The sequence below is a fragment of the Lepidothrix coronata genome, unplaced genomic scaffold (genome assembly GCF_001604755.1).
Source record: "Lepidothrix coronata isolate B3197 unplaced genomic scaffold, Lepidothrix_coronata-1.0 Scaffold12, whole genome shotgun sequence".
Classification (NCBI taxonomy): Eukaryota; Metazoa; Chordata; class Aves; order Passeriformes; family Pipridae; genus Lepidothrix; species Lepidothrix coronata.
The window spans coordinates 8,793,953-8,813,147 of NW_016690192.1; the positions used below are offsets into that span (position 1 = coordinate 8,793,953).

The 19,195-nt window shown below is 36.4% G+C and overlaps 1 protein-coding gene across 1 annotated transcript in view; it reads right to left on the reverse strand.

Moving 5' to 3' along the window:
• COL24A1 (collagen type XXIV alpha 1 chain) overlaps positions 1-19,195 on the reverse strand; it is a 127,736-nt gene that overhangs the window by 9,082 nt on the left and 99,459 nt on the right. Inside the window, exons 40-52 of the mRNA XM_017805305.1 lie at positions 18,639-18,692; positions 17,541-17,597; positions 15,749-15,802; positions 14,801-14,854; positions 14,640-14,693; positions 12,494-12,547; positions 10,731-10,838; positions 9,059-9,166; positions 7,478-7,585; positions 7,337-7,390; positions 6,980-7,042; positions 5,715-5,768; positions 4,121-4,156 (exon numbers count right to left, since the gene is read on the reverse strand). Coding sequence (XP_017660794.1) covers positions 4,121-4,156; positions 5,715-5,768; positions 6,980-7,042; positions 7,337-7,390; positions 7,478-7,585; positions 9,059-9,166; positions 10,731-10,838; positions 12,494-12,547; positions 14,640-14,693; positions 14,801-14,854; positions 15,749-15,802; positions 17,541-17,597; positions 18,639-18,692 — 858 coding nt within the window. The remainder of the gene's footprint in view (positions 1-4,120; positions 4,157-5,714; positions 5,769-6,979; positions 7,043-7,336; positions 7,391-7,477; positions 7,586-9,058; positions 9,167-10,730; positions 10,839-12,493; positions 12,548-14,639; positions 14,694-14,800; positions 14,855-15,748; positions 15,803-17,540; positions 17,598-18,638; positions 18,693-19,195) is intronic.

A 19,195-nucleotide genomic window follows, 5' to 3' on the forward strand; every position in this document is an offset into this window, starting at 1 on the left:
AGTTCTTAGGAGAATACCAGCTGTGTTTCTTACTACCTCTAGACATATTCCCGAGGCAGAGCACATGGTAGCTACCAGGGAATGCATCTGTCAGGAGTCACAACGATAGCTGCACAAGTTAAGTATGCCTGCACATCACCTGCCCTGGCCATGCCAGAGGGGCTCAGGTGCTGGATTATGAAGGATGTGAAAAGCAGGGGCCATCATGTAATTCCTAGCACCAGATCTATGTCAGCAAGGCTATGCTGATGGACTGCAAATGGCTTTGCGGCCAAGATCCACGTTTTACACGTGTTTGTTGGAGAACAGAGGAGATTCAAAACTGAAGCAGTTTCTGGATGGTTAGATAGATGGTTTTCTGATACTTAACCAAGAAGACCTTAATAGCAGAAGCTCCAGGGATTGTAAATATTGTTGGCTTCTCAACTGATACATCCTGACCTTATTTATTTATGTTTCATCCACTTACACCCAAAGAAGGGACTGTAAGCCATCTTTTATGTAAATATTTACTGATTAACATCTTTATACAAGATGTTAATGTTTAATTGGAAAGTAGAAATCAAATAATAAGTCATTTTAGCATATGTAGTACTAGTAGCATAGAAACCCCTTTAGGTTTTCTATAGAGAAGCACCTAGCTTCTCTTCACTCTTCTGAGTTTAATTATTGTCCAGCTTGAAATTTTTTTTGAATCCTATTACTATTAAATACACATAAAATATTATTGTTGCTATTCATTATTACAAAACTAATATGAGTTTGCAGAGATTACATTCGCTATTTCGGGGTAGTTCCTCAGCTATTGCAAGTCAATTGGGTTTCACAGAGCCACACTGTTGTATGCCAGCTGGGAAGGCTATTAGACTGCTCCATCTTCTTCAATCTCGTATGAATATATTACTGGACTTTTGCTTGGCAAAGTAAGTTTAGTATAAAATGAAAGGGACAGTGTGAAAAAGAAAATTGAGAAACAAATTTGACATTGTGAACATATATTTGTTTATCTTGGTTCAGGACTTGATTATGCAAATACCAAGTCAAGTCAAGGCACAAAGTCTTCAACAGTTTGTCCCTAAGTAACCACTGGTCTCTGATGAATAGATGTCCTTGTTCTGAGTGCTGAGATTTAGACATTCCAGTAGATTTTTCAGATGAGTGAATACTTCAGTTAATGTTCTGTGTTCTTGGCATGTGTCACAATTTTAAGACTCAAAAAGGCTTGGGAAAAGAACAGTTCAAATTTTTAGTGGTTTCTGAGATAAAACTGAATGTTTTGAAAATAAAAAAACCTACACTGTTCCAATGAGTTTAAGGTATTTTGCAAAAGAGGAATGTCATTTATCTTGATTCACTGTCTTCTCGTCAGTAAAACCCATGTGAAAAAAAGATAAATACTGAATGCTATTTGTTAACTATAGTGAACAACTTGGGGGATATTAAATTTCTTAAATGCATTAAAACTTCAGAGGGCTGTATCAATTATCTTTACAAACCTTTAAAATATAATGAAACTGCACAGAGTGCGTTGAAAATCCTGTAAGGATTTTACCAATGTTCCTTCTTTCTGCTGCAGAGCACCAAAATAAGGTTAAATTACATTTTTCATGGACTAAGTTAATTGCTAAATGTTTTGCTGGAATGTACAGGATTACCTTTACAAATCTACTTAATTTACCCTTTGATCGCATTAGAATTTAAGTGTGAAAAGTGTAATTCCAGTTCATAAAAACAAAAGGAGAGACTAAACCAGTTACTTTCAGTGCACTCTTTAATTCTTTAATCACCCTATTTGATTGAACAGAAGTTCAAAGGCCAAAGTCCCAATCTTTTTCTAATACTACAAGGCCCTAATTTTATATGCAATGATGCACAAAAACATGAGCAATCCCAAGGACTTCCATATTTTGCAAGACACTTAAAATTTTTGAAGACAGTATTTTTAACAAAAAATATAAATGTTAAGCTTTCTCTGACCACTTTTGTGAGTTTCATGTTATGTCACCATATCTCATAATGTGTAAAGCCTAGTAACATCCTGCAATATAATAGTCTGATATACAATACAGTTTAGTAGCTGCCATTAATGACTGTAAACCTCAAATAAAATATGAGAATAGAAAATTAAAGGTTATGCCTTATCATATCATATATTTTTTTCAGCTTCAAAACAGTCACAGATTGGAATGCATTATCCAAGGAGATTTTTCAATCTCCATTCTTGGGAGTTTCCAAGACTTGGTCAATAAAGCCCTGAGTGATGTGGTCTGACCTCAGGTTTGATTCTTTTCTAGACCAACTTCCTATTTAAATGTCTTGAGATCACTTACAACCTGAATTATCTTATGATTGTATATTTTAACTGATTAGGTGACATGCTATGAAATAAAAACCATTAAGAAAATGAAAACACACTTTCAGAAATGTCAGAATTCTGAAACAATATTCCTAAGTGTATTCCATGTTTTTATTAACATTTCAATCACAGTGAAATGAATATTTTGAATTGAAAAATAGTTTCCATAATTATTGATTAAATTTTGACTAAAATTTTTTTATGAACTCTGTTTCTGACTATCCAGAAATAGCCTACAGGACATGAGCCTTGTTTCACCACTGATCTCAATAAGAAGATGTGAATTTACCTTCCATTTTCTAGGGGATAAAAGGACATCTTTTTCTAGTAATGAACACTATAACCCTGACAGACTAAAATATATAACTAAAACATGGATATTACAAAAAGGTTAAAATCTATTTGATTCTAGGAAAAATGCCAATATAAATTTTAGAGGTATAAATAAAAGCTCACAATACACAGTTAGATTAAAATAATTTTCTCTCTTTTGTATCTGAAAAGAGTTGGAAATAAATCCCTTCTTTTGGGGAAAGTAATGCCACTGTACATGATTTAAAATTAAACATTCTTATTCTGAAGACAGTCTTACTAGATTAACTTATCTTGATGAACTTAAGAGCTTATTTAGGAATTAACTTCTTACACACCAGCACCAATAATGGAAATGGACATTTCTTGTTCACTATTTTGAATGGGTTTTATTGTTTTTTTAAGTGTCAGCATTTTTAGCTCTATGCTGTCATAATAATTCTTATGAACAAACAGTAGAAAAAGAGTTTAGATAATAGCAGCACAAATTAAGAAACTAGTTTTTCTCTTCTATTCTGAGATAGCAGGTGTCTCAAGAGCATTAGAATCAAAGAAGAAAGTTCTCCAAGACACATAAAAAAAGTTTAGTTCCAAGCTTTAACTCCTTAAGATATTATGAATATTTCTGTTTTATTTTTCAAAATTTTAATAAGGCAGTTAGATTGGATTTTTCACAGGTGGCTGCTAAAAGCAAAATACAATAAGATAAGTGAAACTAAATTATTTTAAGTGAGATGGGGTGAAGGCAGGGTAAGAGGACCAGGAGCAAGATCACATCTGCTAGTTACTGGAAAAGGAACTAATACATCTGCCACATAAGGCAATATTGTAGTTATCAAATTTGTATTCATATTTGCTGTAAACATGATAACTTAATAGCTTTTCACATAGCCATTATTAATAGGAGATTTTACTAACACAATTTTAAAATTAAATCCAACGTTTATGAATGTTCAACAACTAGTGTAATATTCTTACCAAAAAATGAAAGACAGCAAGTTCATAACCTATCTCTGCTGCTTACTGTTCCTACAGTTGGCACTCATTGCATGGACACTCATCCACAGGCCTAGGCTTCTCCTGAACTTCTCCCTCTCTAGAGAAGATGATACAGATCTGTGAACATGTGCATGCGTGCTGGGAGGCACTGACAACAAATGTGACAGAAGGTTTTTCTTTTAGATCTGAACTAGGACAGATTTGGAGTATGTGCCTGCTCTATGATCAGGGGCCATACTGCCCAACAGCTCACACCCACTGGTCATATCTACATAAGTCAACTTGAACAAGAAAAGGTTAGACTTTTGACACATGCTACCAGCTTTCTTGGCCAGTGCTCTCCTGGAGCACAACACAACTGCCTGGCATTCAGAGCATGCAAGAGTACTCAGTGTAACATGAATAGTTTTTACACAGCCAAGAATACGAAAGCACAAAATTGTTTCATCTTACCATTTCACCCCTTGTGCCCTTTTCACCTCTCGGTCCCTGTAAGAAAGAGAAGCTGTTAATCCAATATGCTTTCTAAATGCCTAGGACTGAAATAAGCAGATCAATATCCATTCAAGTTATACTACTCACATGGAAAATCCAGTTTCATCTGTGGAAGTATTTACAACTCTGGTCATTTGATTTTCCTGTACTACTAGAAAACTAAATTACCTGAAAACATTTTGCAATTTCTATATATGGAAAGTTGTTTTCTTCAGCTTGCAAATACGTTTTTTCTCAGTAATTTTAAATGTCTCTGTTGTCCCTGTCTATCAGCTGTATTCCCCACAATTTCATCCACTGTAATACATCAGTGCTTCACCATCTTCAGAGAACAAAACTCAGCATTCCCCGTCACTGAAGAAATTCATTCATTACATATATGCTTCTATTAAGCTATATTAGTTTTCCTCTCACAATCAGATTAGACACAGTTTTTCTGACATTTTTGGCTAGTTTTGCACTTAAACTGTTTCCAAGGATGGCAATAATGTTACAGTTCTTTCCTGGAAGAATTTTGTATCTCGATGGCTACATTTCATAACACAGAAGTAATATTCAACTATAATGCTTTTTGAATGATAATGGCAAACTATTACATTCAATATGAAGTCTATTAAAAGCCTTCATACAAGTACACACAACTGTAAAGTTTTTCTCTTTGGTGCAATTGAAAAAATAGTGCAAGATTTAAAGTACTGTTTTTCCCAAAAAGTGGAAAGAATTGCAGATGGAACATTACCCTTCTTTTTCACTTGTAAATATTCGTATTTATTACTTTTACTGTGTATTTGTTATTTTTATGATTATTTCAATTTCTAGATATTCTCATTTGCTCCACGTCTAGTTCATCAGAGTAACCTGTATGGTCCAAAGAGCTTCTAACACTACCCTGCAGACATGAGCCACAGGGTTTTCTCTCACAAAACAAATCTGGCTCTGGCACTGGGATTGTGACAAGAGATGGAAATGGGGATGAGGACAGAGCTTCCCCACTGCAGGGAACTTGGGGTGCATTGAAGGTTGTCAGAAAGGCTGAGATGATATTTGAGTTGTGACAGGGACCTCGAACAGCACCTGGAACACCCTTACAAGGGCTCATGGGCACTCCCAGAGTGTCTAGAGGGGCACTCTGGACAGTTCAGCTCACAACACATAAAAAATAAACTATATTGAAACCAAGTGTGATACTCCCTAAATATATCTCAGATCTAAGGCTGGGAAAGAATATTCAGGTGGCAGTCTGAATAGCCAGCCAGCACTATGTGCTGTTTTACACCTTGACTTGCCCACTGCCCCTGTAGGCATGCCCTCTTGTACACTGTACTTAGACAGAAGGCCATTGCAATGACTTTGTCATTGGCTTTTGTAACCTTTTTTCTTGTTTGTATTATAGATGCTGGAATCACACACATTATCTCACCCATATGGTATAAAAAAAGGAGGTCCAATTGGCTATTTGCAGACAGAAAAAATTAGAAGGTTGCAGAAGGAGATTACTTAAAGAAAGGGTAGGTGAAATAAATAGATTATGCAAAAATAAAGGGAAACTTACAGGCCTGCCAGCTGGGCCTGTTACACCTTCTTGACCAACAGGGCCAATATATCCCTGTAAACAAGCAAAGAATTTATTAGTCCACCATGTTTACAAAATTAAGAAAATCCTCATGACATGTTCTGGTTTAAAGCTGCTCAGCACACAGCCATGTCAAATATCCAAAAGATCATGGTGATATTCTCTTTCTAAGTATTAAGTGCACATTGCAACAAAATCAGGAAGGTAAGTATTCTAGTAATTTGTAATAGTTGTGGTTGGAAAGCCCACACATATTTTTTAATGTGAAAATTGATGCACTAAAACCAGTGGAAACTTAAGTACTCTGATTACAAAAGACTACGTATTTACTGAGCTACAATCAACCATATCTTCAGCTATATTACTGGGCACAAGTAGTCCTGTAAGGCTGCCAGTAAGTGCTGTTAAAATGTTACTTTCCTGTTCCATTTCACTTAGAGCAAACTGCTCATGTCCAGTGTTTATCTTTCATAGGAATATTTAGAAAAATAAGGCAGCTATTAGAACAGGCCCCTAAAGCTGCTGCTCTGCATCTGGTTAACTGAACAAATTCAGTTCTGTGATGGCAACGGCAGCAGTGAGAGAAAAACATTTTGAACTAAGATCTTCCACGCTGTAACCTTTCCCCCTTTTACATTACTTGATGCTGTAAGCTGGATGCACATTCCCTAGTATTAAAAAGTGCTAAAGATGCTTCCACATTTTTAGTGAGTAGGAAAGCAGAATGTAATGAAGAATAAGCTAATGCAGGTTAGGAATCTTTTAGATAGAAAGAAAATATTTATTAAAGAAAGACTACCTATTAATCAATAATTCCTGAGCACCACTCTGTCTTACTGCAGGCAAAGTTTGATCCTTTTCTCTTTTGCAGTAGGACAGAGGTATACAATCAGCACTTTTGCCAGTAAGAGGAATTTCAACTCCAATAGACAAAGATATGGCAGTCATAAGATTGCTTGTGTAGATGAAATTATGCTAGGAGAGCCACAATTAGTCAGCAGAGTTTGCTTTTTTCTTTCAATATTAAAAACCCAGCCCTGCTTGTGTGTCTGTAAGCACGTTGCAACCAGAGCAGCGTTGCAGTACAAGCAAAGGGCTTCTAGTAGAGTCATAGTCTCAGACAGAAAGGTTTGGTTAGAAGGTTCTGGCCTTGGTAATGAGAAAAAAGATTATTTTCTAAGTTAAAAATGTATGCCACCTGCAAACCACCCTGACAATCTCTTTCATGGATTGAAAACACTTACAACTTGGCCTGTTGGACCTTTTGGGCCCAGAATTCCAAATAAGCCAATGTCCCCTGCAGGACCCTGAAAATGCAAAAGAACAATTTAGTCAAATATGGACATTGGTTATCCACTTGTTTCAATCTCTTGTAATCAGTGAAAGTAAGATAATTTTTTAAAGCAGTAACAGTGAAAATACCAAGTGAACTGAGCCAGAGTATTTATCCTTAGACATGGAGTACACAGTTCTGCCTGCCATGTTCCAACAGTTCAGAGGTATTTTGAGCAAATTACTGTTAAAGATGATTAATTCTACTCTTTCCTAATGTTCTCTCTCTGTAATGGCTTAAGATCTAACAGAAAAGAACGAGCACATACTTTTGGACCCGGGAATCCTTGAAACCCCATTAAACCTTGATCTCCATCTTCTCCCTGTAATAGGAACAGGCATCCTTACTATTATTTCATGTTCATAACTCTTGGAATACTTGTTTTGTATCAACAGCTGTGATTACGTACAGCCTGTCCTTTCAGTCCAGTGTCTCCTGCTGGTCCTTGGTCACCTTGTGATCCTGGAAGGCCTCTTTTGCCTCGCTTTCCTGGATGACCTAGAAGTCCTTTCTCACCCTGTAAATAGGAAGAAAATATAACTTTTATTACAATTGTGATAGTTATAAGTGTAAATATGGGTTTCCTGTCAGAAGTGTGGAACACGCTTTCTCTCTAAGAAATAGACTTACTCCATTCGTTTTATTTCCCTCAGGAATGCTTTCAATAATTATACATACACTAAAATGCAGATGTGACTTGACTGCTGCTTGATGTGGAAATGTAAAACCCACACATGTTGAATCAATTCTAGTATGGTATCTCCCAGTGTAAGCAGTAAATTCACAAAATGAAATACAGAATAGACAGGTTAAAAGTAAATTTAAAATGTAATCTTCTGAGCAAGACATAGTGTACTTGTGGAACTCTCTGCTGTTCAACTAGAAATCTACATTGACTCAAACGGAAACTAGGAAAGTTTCGGCAAGACAAATCCTTTCAGGACTATCGAATACATAGAAATCATGTCTAGCTCAGGAGGTTACTGAGCTGCAATAAAACCTGTAATTATACATGTTTCACGCTTTGTGCTTATGCTCTTCCCTAGGTTTTACCTTTCTGCTTTAAAAAAGACAGTGTTTTGGTCTGACTTGGTATGTCCACTATTAATGTTTATTTGGTAGTATATGTAGCAACAGTTTTCCCTCAACTCATCTATTCCTTGCATGCACTTCTGACCAGGAACTACCTCCTACAGCTCATTGTCTAGACAAAGGAGTAAAATTCAGACTGGGAGCACTGTCAATAAACACTACAAATAGTGAATACAGTTTATACTAAAATATTTTCATGAAAATATAACAAAGACAGTATTTTCAGTTCTAAAGTAACCTAAGGTTTTAAAGAACTGCTTACCCATAAAACCTCACAGAGCACTGCAAATCATGATTTCAGAGAAACAAAAATCTATTCTACATGAAGAAAATTATCTGTACTGTTTCCATTGTTTGATTATTTTAAAATTGAAATGAGTCTAATTAAGATAAGGATATGCTGATGTCAGGTGCCTGGAAAATGGAGCACACTCAGATTTATTTCTTTCAAATAGGACTGAACAAGAACAGTTTAAGTCCTATGATAAATGGATGTCCCAGGTGAGTCTTTAGCTCCCAAACTTGAGATTTAGGCTTGAAATTATAGTACTTTTCTTATAGGTTGCTCAGGTGTTCAAATTATCCCAACCGTTCTAGTAGCTACAGAAGGTTAGAAATAAAAGTCAGGAAACGTTTGGTTGTAAAGCTGGAATAAATAAAAGTGCTTTGAACAGCTTCTGGAGTTGGGACTAGCACTTGGATGGGACCTCTATTTTCAAATTACAGTTTATGGAAATGAGGTCAATGCAACTTGTAGTCTTAGCCTTCAAGTAAGTCTTGACTTAGGTTACTCGTATGATTAACAGCAGTATGATGATTCCACAGTCAGTGATTGCAGTATGAAGACTAAGCAACATCAGTAATACCGTACCTAAACAACAAGATCCTATGTGTGTACCTTTAGTCCAGGTGCTCCCATGGGCCCTGGCATGCCTGACAATCCCTTGGGACCTCGAGCTCCAGGATAACCTGCCAGACCTGGTAAGCCTGAGTTTCCTTTATTACCCTTAACAAATTAAAAATAATGGATTACAAGCAGAACAGCCAAACATGTTTTTTCATTGTATGCTGAAACAGGCTTTTAACATAAAATCAGTCAAAACCACTTAATTCTTTCTGTATATATGGACACACACTGATAATACGTCAAAATACATAGAAAGACTATGATCAGCAGTATCATCTGGATTTCTGTTAATATTCCAAAAGTAAAAGGCTGAAAATATGGTTGAGATTTACAATATTCATTTTTCAGGAAGAAGTAACTCCACATGAAACAAAATGACACTACCTTCCCAGAGAAACATTCAAAATTCAACACATTTATTTCTAAGTATCAGGCATAATGAATATTTCTGTGACATAATGTAGTAGAAATACATGCATGTATACATATCTATCTTTTTTATTTAATATGACATTCAGTTATGCACTCACAGAAATGAAAGGATTATATGAAATAAGATTTTTATATTAAATGTGATTTTCAGGGCTTTTGAATATGGTGCTGTGGCTTATAAACCGATGGTCTAACAAACTTACATAGCAATAGTTGTGGGTTTTTATTCATTGTGGCAAAAATCAGTTATATGCCTCTCCTTATTACAGATTATAATGGGGTAATGGAGTCATCTTTGATATGACTGTATGACATTTCCTGTGGAAATGCAAAAAAAAAGAATTCTTTGGGATGATACTCCTAAATTCAACTCCAGAGAATTTTAAGAACTTGGAAGAGGTTCATGATCTGAAACTGGAGAGACCTGAACAGGGTACGCCTGCCCCCTATATTTAATATTCTTTTTGTTCAACCAGATTGGAAATTCATACCTGCAACAACAGTCCCTCACTCAGCACCTTGATTAATTCCTAACACAAAATCTAACTTGGTAACATTTTATAACAATTACTGGTCAATACCAGTAGAACTACTGAGAAATACCATACTTGAAATCAAAGTGATCAGATTTTCAATGATGAGAATAACTAAAGGAATTTTCTCCCCCTCTCTGGAGGGACTCACCGAAGAACTGTGTCACTACTCCCAGAGGCAGCAGGTCACCATCTTTGGCCCACAGGTGACAAAGAACAGTCAGACAAAAACCTGTTTCCAAGAATGCTTCCAGATACCTTATACTCTTTTTCACCGATTTTGGACAAAGCTTCAGAATTATTTAGGTAGAGAGGCATAGGTTACAAATTCAAAGACAAGAGGGAAAATGTGGGATTATCTCAGAGCCTGAGAGGAAACAGTCTCAGTTGGGGTCTATGGCTCATTTTCAGGAACAGAACCATGCAGCCTCTCTGAATCAGAAATCATTTTCACTTAGCTGTCCTTAATACTAACATATACTAATGAAATAGTTCTTCTCACAGCACCCTTCCCTTTATATCCTGGTAACTTTATATCCTGGCCAGAATATTAGGAGTAAAAAAGAAAGAAAACAAAAGAATTGGTCTAATTTTCAAGATGCTCAACGAACTGAGAATGGTTCCTCCTTTTTAAATATCTTAACCTTAGAAAATCTGTAATGCAAAATGACATAGAGGCAATGTGGAAAGCAACTTACCTTAGGGCCAGGCTTCCCCAACAGCCCAGTCTTGCCAGGGTTCCCAGGAATGCCTTCTGGTCCAGGGTACCCAACTGCTCCTTTCTGCCCTGCTGGCCCCAGTTTTCCCTTGAAACAAATTTAAATCAAGTATAGCACTTCACCATCACACAACCAGATTTCAGTCACAGTATTTCCTAAACCCTGCATAACAGTAGACCCAGTGATATGAATGAATACTTGCAGAGGATGTTCTGAGTCAGAGTTCTGAATGCTGCTGGTTTAACCTTAGATTTGCTGTGTTATGGGATCTGAGCTGAAACCATGGAGCTGCCCCCTTTGTGTGCCAGTCCTGGAAGATGACTGAGCATGTTGACTCTTAAACTGAAGCAAGGAAACCCGATAAAGGAATTTATTTATCTCTGAAACCCCCCCAACCGTATATCTTTTCAGACTTTATTTTACTAGATATTTAGTACTACTCAGTAATACTTTCACAAATTTATGCTGTTCAGATTTTAACATATCAAAATACATACAAATTTCTAATAAGGTAAGTTTTCTAATAAGGTAACTGTGGCTATACTTGTACAAAAAAAGCCTCATGTCACATCCAACAGAGGAACATTGATTTATTTCCTTACAATTATTTCCCTTTAGACTGACATGCACTATCTTAAAGGGCTTGGGCTTCTGCAATGATCTCTCTGTGAATGCAGTTCTCAAAAATTTAAAATATTCTCACTAGAAAACATCTTCTCTGAAAAAGTATAGCTAACGACAGTCATGCAATGTAAGAAGTGTGCCATCTTAATCATATTTCTAATTTCTGGTTGCTGAAGTATCTTGCATTTGGGATGGGCTTTGAAACTTCCTTAAGTTTTAGTTTTACGGCCTTCTCCTCACTTCTCTCTATGTCTTGCCTTTCCCTCTTTTCCTTTGCTGAATGATACACTCTCTGCAGTCCTCCAGAGGAAAAAGCTGAGTATTTACAAAAGACACAGAGTTCCTTGCCTTCAGTAGGCTATTCTTGCCCTCTGCTGAGCAGGTACAAGCTCTGTGAAGCAGCTGCATTTCTCCAGTTACTGACAATGTTTTGATGTGAGGTAGTAAAAGTTATTTACAATACGTGCTTGTGTGGTACTATTTATTAGGGAACCAAAAAAACCTTGATGCATTTTGTTCTTAGCTATATTTACAGAACAACCTACTGCTTCCTGCTCTTTCTTCTCCCTCAGGGAGAAAGGGATGCAAGTTATCTTCTCTACAGTAAATTCAGAAAGAACATAAAAAATTTCAGCTCAGGGCAAGCAAGAGAAACAAATAAACCTCAAGGGATCTACCACATGTATCCATCACGGACATATGGATCCAAGCTTCTGTGGGCTGCAGCTGTTCTAAGAACTGATGGGGCCAGGAGTGAACAGTAGTACAGCTCTGTGCAATATAATGTGATAACCTCCAAATGGACTACAAGCCCTATGCAAAAATGATCTAATTAAGTAACTTTACAGGTGGGAAGGACCTTGTTGTTCTATTAGTCGTACCTCACTTCCATATGCTGAGTAACTGAACCTAATTCAGTATAATTTAACATAATTTCAAAAATTACTAATATTCAAAAATGACAGGGGTTCTTTTACACTTCCTGGATAATAAGGAAGTTCCTTAGAGTGAACATAAGACCTGCAGGTACCACGGCATGATGCAATTTTGGTTTTATTTTTATTATTATTTTCTTTGTTTTATAACCTGAAAATAGACTTTAGAATTTTATTACTTACAGGAATTCCAGGTTTGCCTGCCTGACCCATCGCTCCTTTCTTCCCTGTGGGTCCCTAAAAGTTACAAACACTTGTGAACTGACAAATGTCTTAAACTCAATCCCCTAAGAGCTGATGATTGTTCCCTTCTTAGTATGCATGTTCACATTGCCTGGCTATGAATCAGATTACTTCCATTTCAGGAGACAGCAAAAAGTTTTTGAAGTAAAAGTGAACAAATTTCTGGTAGAATTGTATATATCTTTTCCTTTTATTAATTGGTATAGTATAGTTTTCAGAACTTTTTCTAGCAAGAGGGACATAAAGGCATAAAACATTTTTCATTATGAAGCTGACAATTTCTTCTCTATCAGCCACCCCTCTGTGAGGAAGTACACTTTTACAGCATTTCCTGTACTCTTTAAAAGGGAAGTCATGAAAAGTAGACAATGTACATACACTAGATGCCCATGAAAGACAACAATGGAAAACAACAGTGTCACATATGGGAACATTCTTTTTATCTAAGATGGACAAAAAGGATAAAATTTACTTAAAACCAGACCATTTTTTTCATATTGGTTGATGTAGAAATCTGCAGTCTTAGAAAACTGAGCAATACGGAGCAGATAACATTCTTGTAATGGTTTAGTGACCAAGAGGCCAAGCATCAAGGAAGAAAAGCTTCTCAGAGAACTTTGTTTATAGGATATTCTCCACAGAATAAAAAGATCTATGTCATTAATTTTATCCTCCCTCTAAAGAATGCAACAACTGGACAACAGGGACAAGAATAATGTCTGTTAGCATAGAACAAGTAGAAAAAAGCTTTCAAGATTTTCCAGATTAATTATTTTAAACACAGTTCATTAAAGCAGAAGTTATACTAAACTACTATGCTGCAACAAGACAAAACATGCAATAAAGTGAAAAAGCTTGGGTCACTGTAGTTGTAAATGTTTCATAATTAATGTAAATATGATAAAAACAGAAAATGCTGTTCTATTCCTTAATTTAATGCCTTTTTATTAAGAATTGGATAAAAAAAGTCCACCAATCAGAACTGCAATATGCATATTCAAAGAACTTAATATTGTTTTCATTACAATTTCTGGATGCATAAACCCAGATGACTCAGTGTTGCTGTTTATGGGATTACCTTTGTAAGGCTTGCTATAGCAACACCAGTAATGCCACTGGAGTTAAGACTATATGAATTGTTTCACTACTAACATCTTTGTGTAAACCTTTAGGTTCTTACGATTGCTCCAAGCTGGATATTGGTTCCACATTTGTAAAAGGTTGTATTAATTTGAGGAGCATTTGCAATAAAAAGAAAACATTCTCCAAGAGGAATTACTGATTTTATCCTGTGCTATGAGTAGTTTCTCAAAGGCAATATGTCTGAGTGCATGGCTATGTTTTCACATCATATTTCCTTTCTGTTGCTCCCTAGTCCTAGTCTACTACAGATTCTCGTAGTTACCTAGAAAATGTTGGCACTCTAACATAGTTACTCTACAGAACTTCTCACAAAAAATATCTCATTTAAATTGCAATGGCAATTGGTATTGCAAGAAATCTTTTAGCCTAAATCTTTTGAAATCTCAAAGGCCTATGATATTCAGTCCATGAGAGAATATAAAACACTCTTGCCAATTTTAAACACGTCACTGAGACAAACTATTATTTCTAAAGGGAAAGACTTTGGTTTTGATATTTGTCATGACTTGCTCTTTCATTATGCCACTAGTATTCTGGGGCAAATTCCTTATTTCCTCAGCTCTGAAAACTCAATGCAGTGTAGTATCAAGAGTCTTCATTTACAGATCAGAGAAGCAAAATCCTAGGTGCCTTCCAGAGCTACTTTGCCACAAGGAACTCCACTTAAGGGTATAATTGAATATCACTGAAACGTTTCCAAAAGAGCCTCTTGTAAAGCTTTATATCACTCCAAAGTCAAACCACTTACCTATCAAATAACACACATTTACTATCCCAGTATGCAATGTTTCATTTTATGTTTTTGTTTTCCCTGCAGGTATGAAAAGGAAACCCAAACACTCAGTTCTAGCCTTCAATAACAGTTTTCCAAGGATAGTCAGTGAACAGTAAAAACGTACAAATCCAAATTAAGTGCAATTTTGCTTTGCTTTTTTCGACTTACTCCTGAACCTCTTTCTCCTTTTGGTCCTTGCTCTCCCAGTTCACCTGGCTCTCCCTTTGGTAAAAAAATAAAATTAAATAAATGAAAAGAATTATTTGAATGCAGATGAAAACATATTTTCAACAGTCAATAGATGAATCTCACTTGTTTGAAACACTTACTGGAGGCCCTTGCTGTCCAGTAGGTCCTCTAAGCCCTGGAAGACCTATATGACCCTGGGAAGGAGAAAATATAGCATATTACAATACAAGTAACTCAGTCTGTCATACCCAGAGCTATAGACTTCCTTGCAAAGCCCATCCTGGGGGGAGCTGGGTGGACCCAAATTCACTGATACGACCTAGATAAAGTATGTTCAGATGTCCAAGATCAAACCTTATGGAGTTTTTATTCTTTACATTCTCTACTCCAAACTGCAAGAGGGAATTACATATTGTTTAAACATTTCTGCACTTCTGTAAGCATAGAGTCAGTTCATTCATTTATTACTATGTCTATCTGTATTATCTGTGTAAAATGTGCTTAAATTTCAGAGAAAAATGTTAACTCATTCAGTATTACAGAATCACAGAAGGTTTAGGTTGAAAGGGACTTTTTGAGATCATCTAGTGGAACACTCCTCCTCAAGCAGGGCCAGGTAGATAAGATTACCCAGGATCATGTCTAGTCAAGTTTTGAGTATTTCCAAGGATGGAGACTCCACAACCTCTCTGGGCAGCTTTTTCTGGTGCTCATTCATCTCACAGTAAAAAAAAGCCATTTCAAATGGAATTTCACGTGGTTCAGTTTTTGCCCTGTTCCTCTTGTCCTGTCACTGGACACTACTGGCACAAGTCTGTCTCCTTCCTGTTCATTCTATCCCATCAAGTATTTATACACAGTAGGGTCATTCAAGTCTTCTCCAACTCATGAGTTTCAGCTCTCTACTTCTCATATGAAAGATGGTCCAAAGTGTTTTAAGAGTTCATCAGTGCAGCAAGGCGTAAGTAAATAAGTGAGTACATCTCTGTGCATTTGTGAGAGATGATACTTCTGCTACATTACTCCACATGTATGCATAGCATGTCATGTTAAAAAAAAAAAAAAGAATAAAAAGCAAGAGGTATTACCTTGTAGCCCTCATCACCAGGTTCTCCTCTATCTCCATGTTCACCACTAGGACCCTAGAGAAAAAACCAAAGAGCAAAATATAACAGCTGAACTGAAAGAATGCTGCAGAAAGGAAGCTGGGATTTCTCTCAAAACAGACTAACCAATGATATGGAACTGAGGAATATAAATATTAAAGTTGGCTAAAGGAATAAACATGAATAAACATGATTTTTTTCTAAACAAAATCCATTGCAAACAGTAACCACTGTCTAAAATATTTTGTAACTGAAGACTAGAAGCTAAGAGATCAATCTTACATGGGCCTAAATGAAATAGGAGTATTGACCTCAGTAGAACTTCTCCAGGTTTATACCCATATATAAATATATATGATAATTTAAAATCTGAACAAATAAATGAAGAGACTCTGTTTTCAAGAAATGAAAGGAAAACTCTCTTTTGGTTTCTGTAAGACAGCACATTAAAAATCGAGTTCTCTTCTGAAATTACTTGCTGTAGTCAAAATCTGCTTTAATCTTCAAGTTTGTCCTAATATAAAGGCAATTTCAATCCCTCAGCATGCCTCACACATGAGAGAGCTGCACAGTAGTAGAAGAAATAGCATGATTTTTGTGATTAATGTGATTCTTCCTGCTGCATTCAGACACCTCACTAGCTCTACTTTAGGAAAAGGCCCTTATTCCAGTCCCACAAGAAACTGGATTTTCCCCCAGAATTTTAACTTTCATTGTAGCAAATGCACCAAATCTAAGTCAAAGGAAAAATTACAGGATAGGGAATCACACCCATAAAAAGTAAGAATGGCTGAGTCTTTCCAAAAGACATCCAGCCAATCATTAGATGAAATAATAAATGACTGCCTCTTTCCCACCTGACTTAAGTAAAAGCACATAACGAGAAAGTGCCCAGGCAGCACTAACTGCAATGTATCTTTACAGTTCACATCTGATTAGATTAGTCACTTCTAATGCATATGCACCAAGAGATACTATTGTGCAACTGCTTGTATACTCTCCAAAGTTTCAGCAACCTCATAGCATGTTTCCTACAGGGAACCCCACCAGGTGAAAGGGCCCCCACTTGCAAGGTTTGAGCAGTCAGCATTACAGAGACAGCTCGGCTACAACAGAATGGGTGGAGTCTCTTCCCTCACGCATCACTGTAATTAAGTTAAGAACCTGGTCCAGACTCTTTTATCTTCAGCTACCTCAGGGTCTTATAGTCCTGCCTTTTCAGAAAGCAAGGTATAAACATTAAGGTTAATCAGAAGAGAAGTAGACTGTACAAGAAATGCTTCTGGCGCAATCAAAGGCTGAATATGAAACACTTTTAATAAGATTTTGAGATGGCTTTTAATTATTTTTACAGGTTCATAGTTGCAGCAGAGAGATACCCCACACACGAATTTAGTACAAAAATAGCTACAAAATAAAGTTCCCTAAATCAGCTAAATTAGTTAGCAGTGATAATGAAATAAGTCAAAACGTTTTTGGTTAGTAAAGCAATTAGGTATAATTCAGGGTAAAGAGAGAGGGTAAAATTCTGTTGCTAAATGTGCTGGTCTACACACAGACTAATGGCATTAGTGTAATTAAATAGAGGGCACATAAGCTTAAGCAGGAAAGAGCACACAACTGCATTTTTCAGAGAGAGATTGCCTGTTAAAGGACCATTTTTGTGCAAGGGGGTACTGACTTCTGAGATAGGGATACAAAGCTTCAGAAAGAACAGCATTGGTTCCTGTCTCAAGATGCACTAATATAATTTGGTTGAGAAAGAAAGACCTACTGGTTCACCTATGGGCCCTGGTGGTCCAAGGACTGTATTGTCTTCACCTGGGTAGCCCTAAACCAAAGATAAGTATTAAAAAATGTTAACTTGGAAATTCAACCTTGTCTACCATGCACACAAGTTTTAATGCTAATAAAAACCAGAGAGCATGCTGTATAGATGCTAAAAGTGAATATGATGCTTATGGTTCTAATATAATGGAAATCATAACTCCATTTTAACATTTACCTAAATGTCCCAGAAGCATTTAGGACTAAAAAACCTAGGTATTTGCTCTATTCTCAAAGGCAGTTACTAAAAAAAAAAAAAGTATTTGAACAATTTCCATGTAATCATTTCTTTATTTAATGAAAAAAAAAAGCATAAACAGGATATTTGACAAGAGAAAAAAAAATTTCTTCCGCTATTTCGAGAAATACACTTAATACAGAAAAACAAGTGTACAGAAGACTCCAAAAATGCCTCTTAACAGTATTTATTGCAAAACTGGCCTTAGTATAAGAATGTATTTCTCTGTCAAGTGTAATTCCAAATCCATCTTCATGAAGTGAATCCATGTACCTGCTTGGGGTCACACAAACTTCAGCTGGCACACAAATCTGTTTGCAGGATTTGAGACTTAAAAGAACAACAGTAAATCTGACACTAAAATAGCAGCAGAGACCACATCCTGTCCCTAACATTTTAAATTAACCACAGACATTTGTCCATCTCAGTTGGGCTTTCAGGCAGATCAGTGGGTGTACTCACAGACTTAGAGTTAAGTAAATATTTAGCTGGTTCTGCACTGATTATTTTTGTCAGCAGTGCTCACCAAGAGCAGTGGTGCTATCTGATACAATAGAATGTGTTTCTTACAATGGGTACTTTGTGTTTTAAAACCTCAACCATTTTAATAGTATAATTTGGGACTCCATCTCTGAATGATCCATTTCTCCAGTTTGCATTTCTTTTCCTATTCTCTCATAATATTAACAAATACTGCAAATGGTGGCTTTTGCTGTGTGCTGTCGAAAACAGAGGGCATGCACTAAAGTTTCCTCTGTTGATAATTTCACAAACTGTAGGAAAATAAAATAAAATCCATCTTCATACCTTTTCTCCTTTGGGGCCTGGGAGCCCTGTGGGCCCTGGAGAACCCTGGTGACCCTAAAGAACCAAACCAAATCAAACTAAAATTAGTTCCAAACCAAATAATTAAAGAAATAATTAATTCCAAACTTTCTTTTAGCTACTTGTAACTATTGTTTTAGTTTTTTTTCTGCTTGTCAATAATGCTAAATCATAATATGACAACAAAAACAATGGACCCAGGCAGAAAATGGATTGTGTGCAGGAAAAGCTCCGTGCACAGTGGGAAATCACAGGTTCTGGCAGGTGAGGGGAACTGGGCTGGTTTTTGCTTCAGGGTTAGGGTCACTGACGGATGTTTGTGTTTGGAAAAGAGACTGGACAGTATGGTCTGTAAGAGCAGGACTCAGTCAAGGACATGATGACAATCATGACTATTTTTCAGTGAAAGCCACAATATATTTATGTCCTTCAACTAACTTCATTCAATCAGTTTCTGTTACAGAAATAGAAACTGCCTGGCCAGACAGCAGAGGTTGTGGTGTTTGCTGAACTCTGTTCATAATGAATAGCTGTAGTAG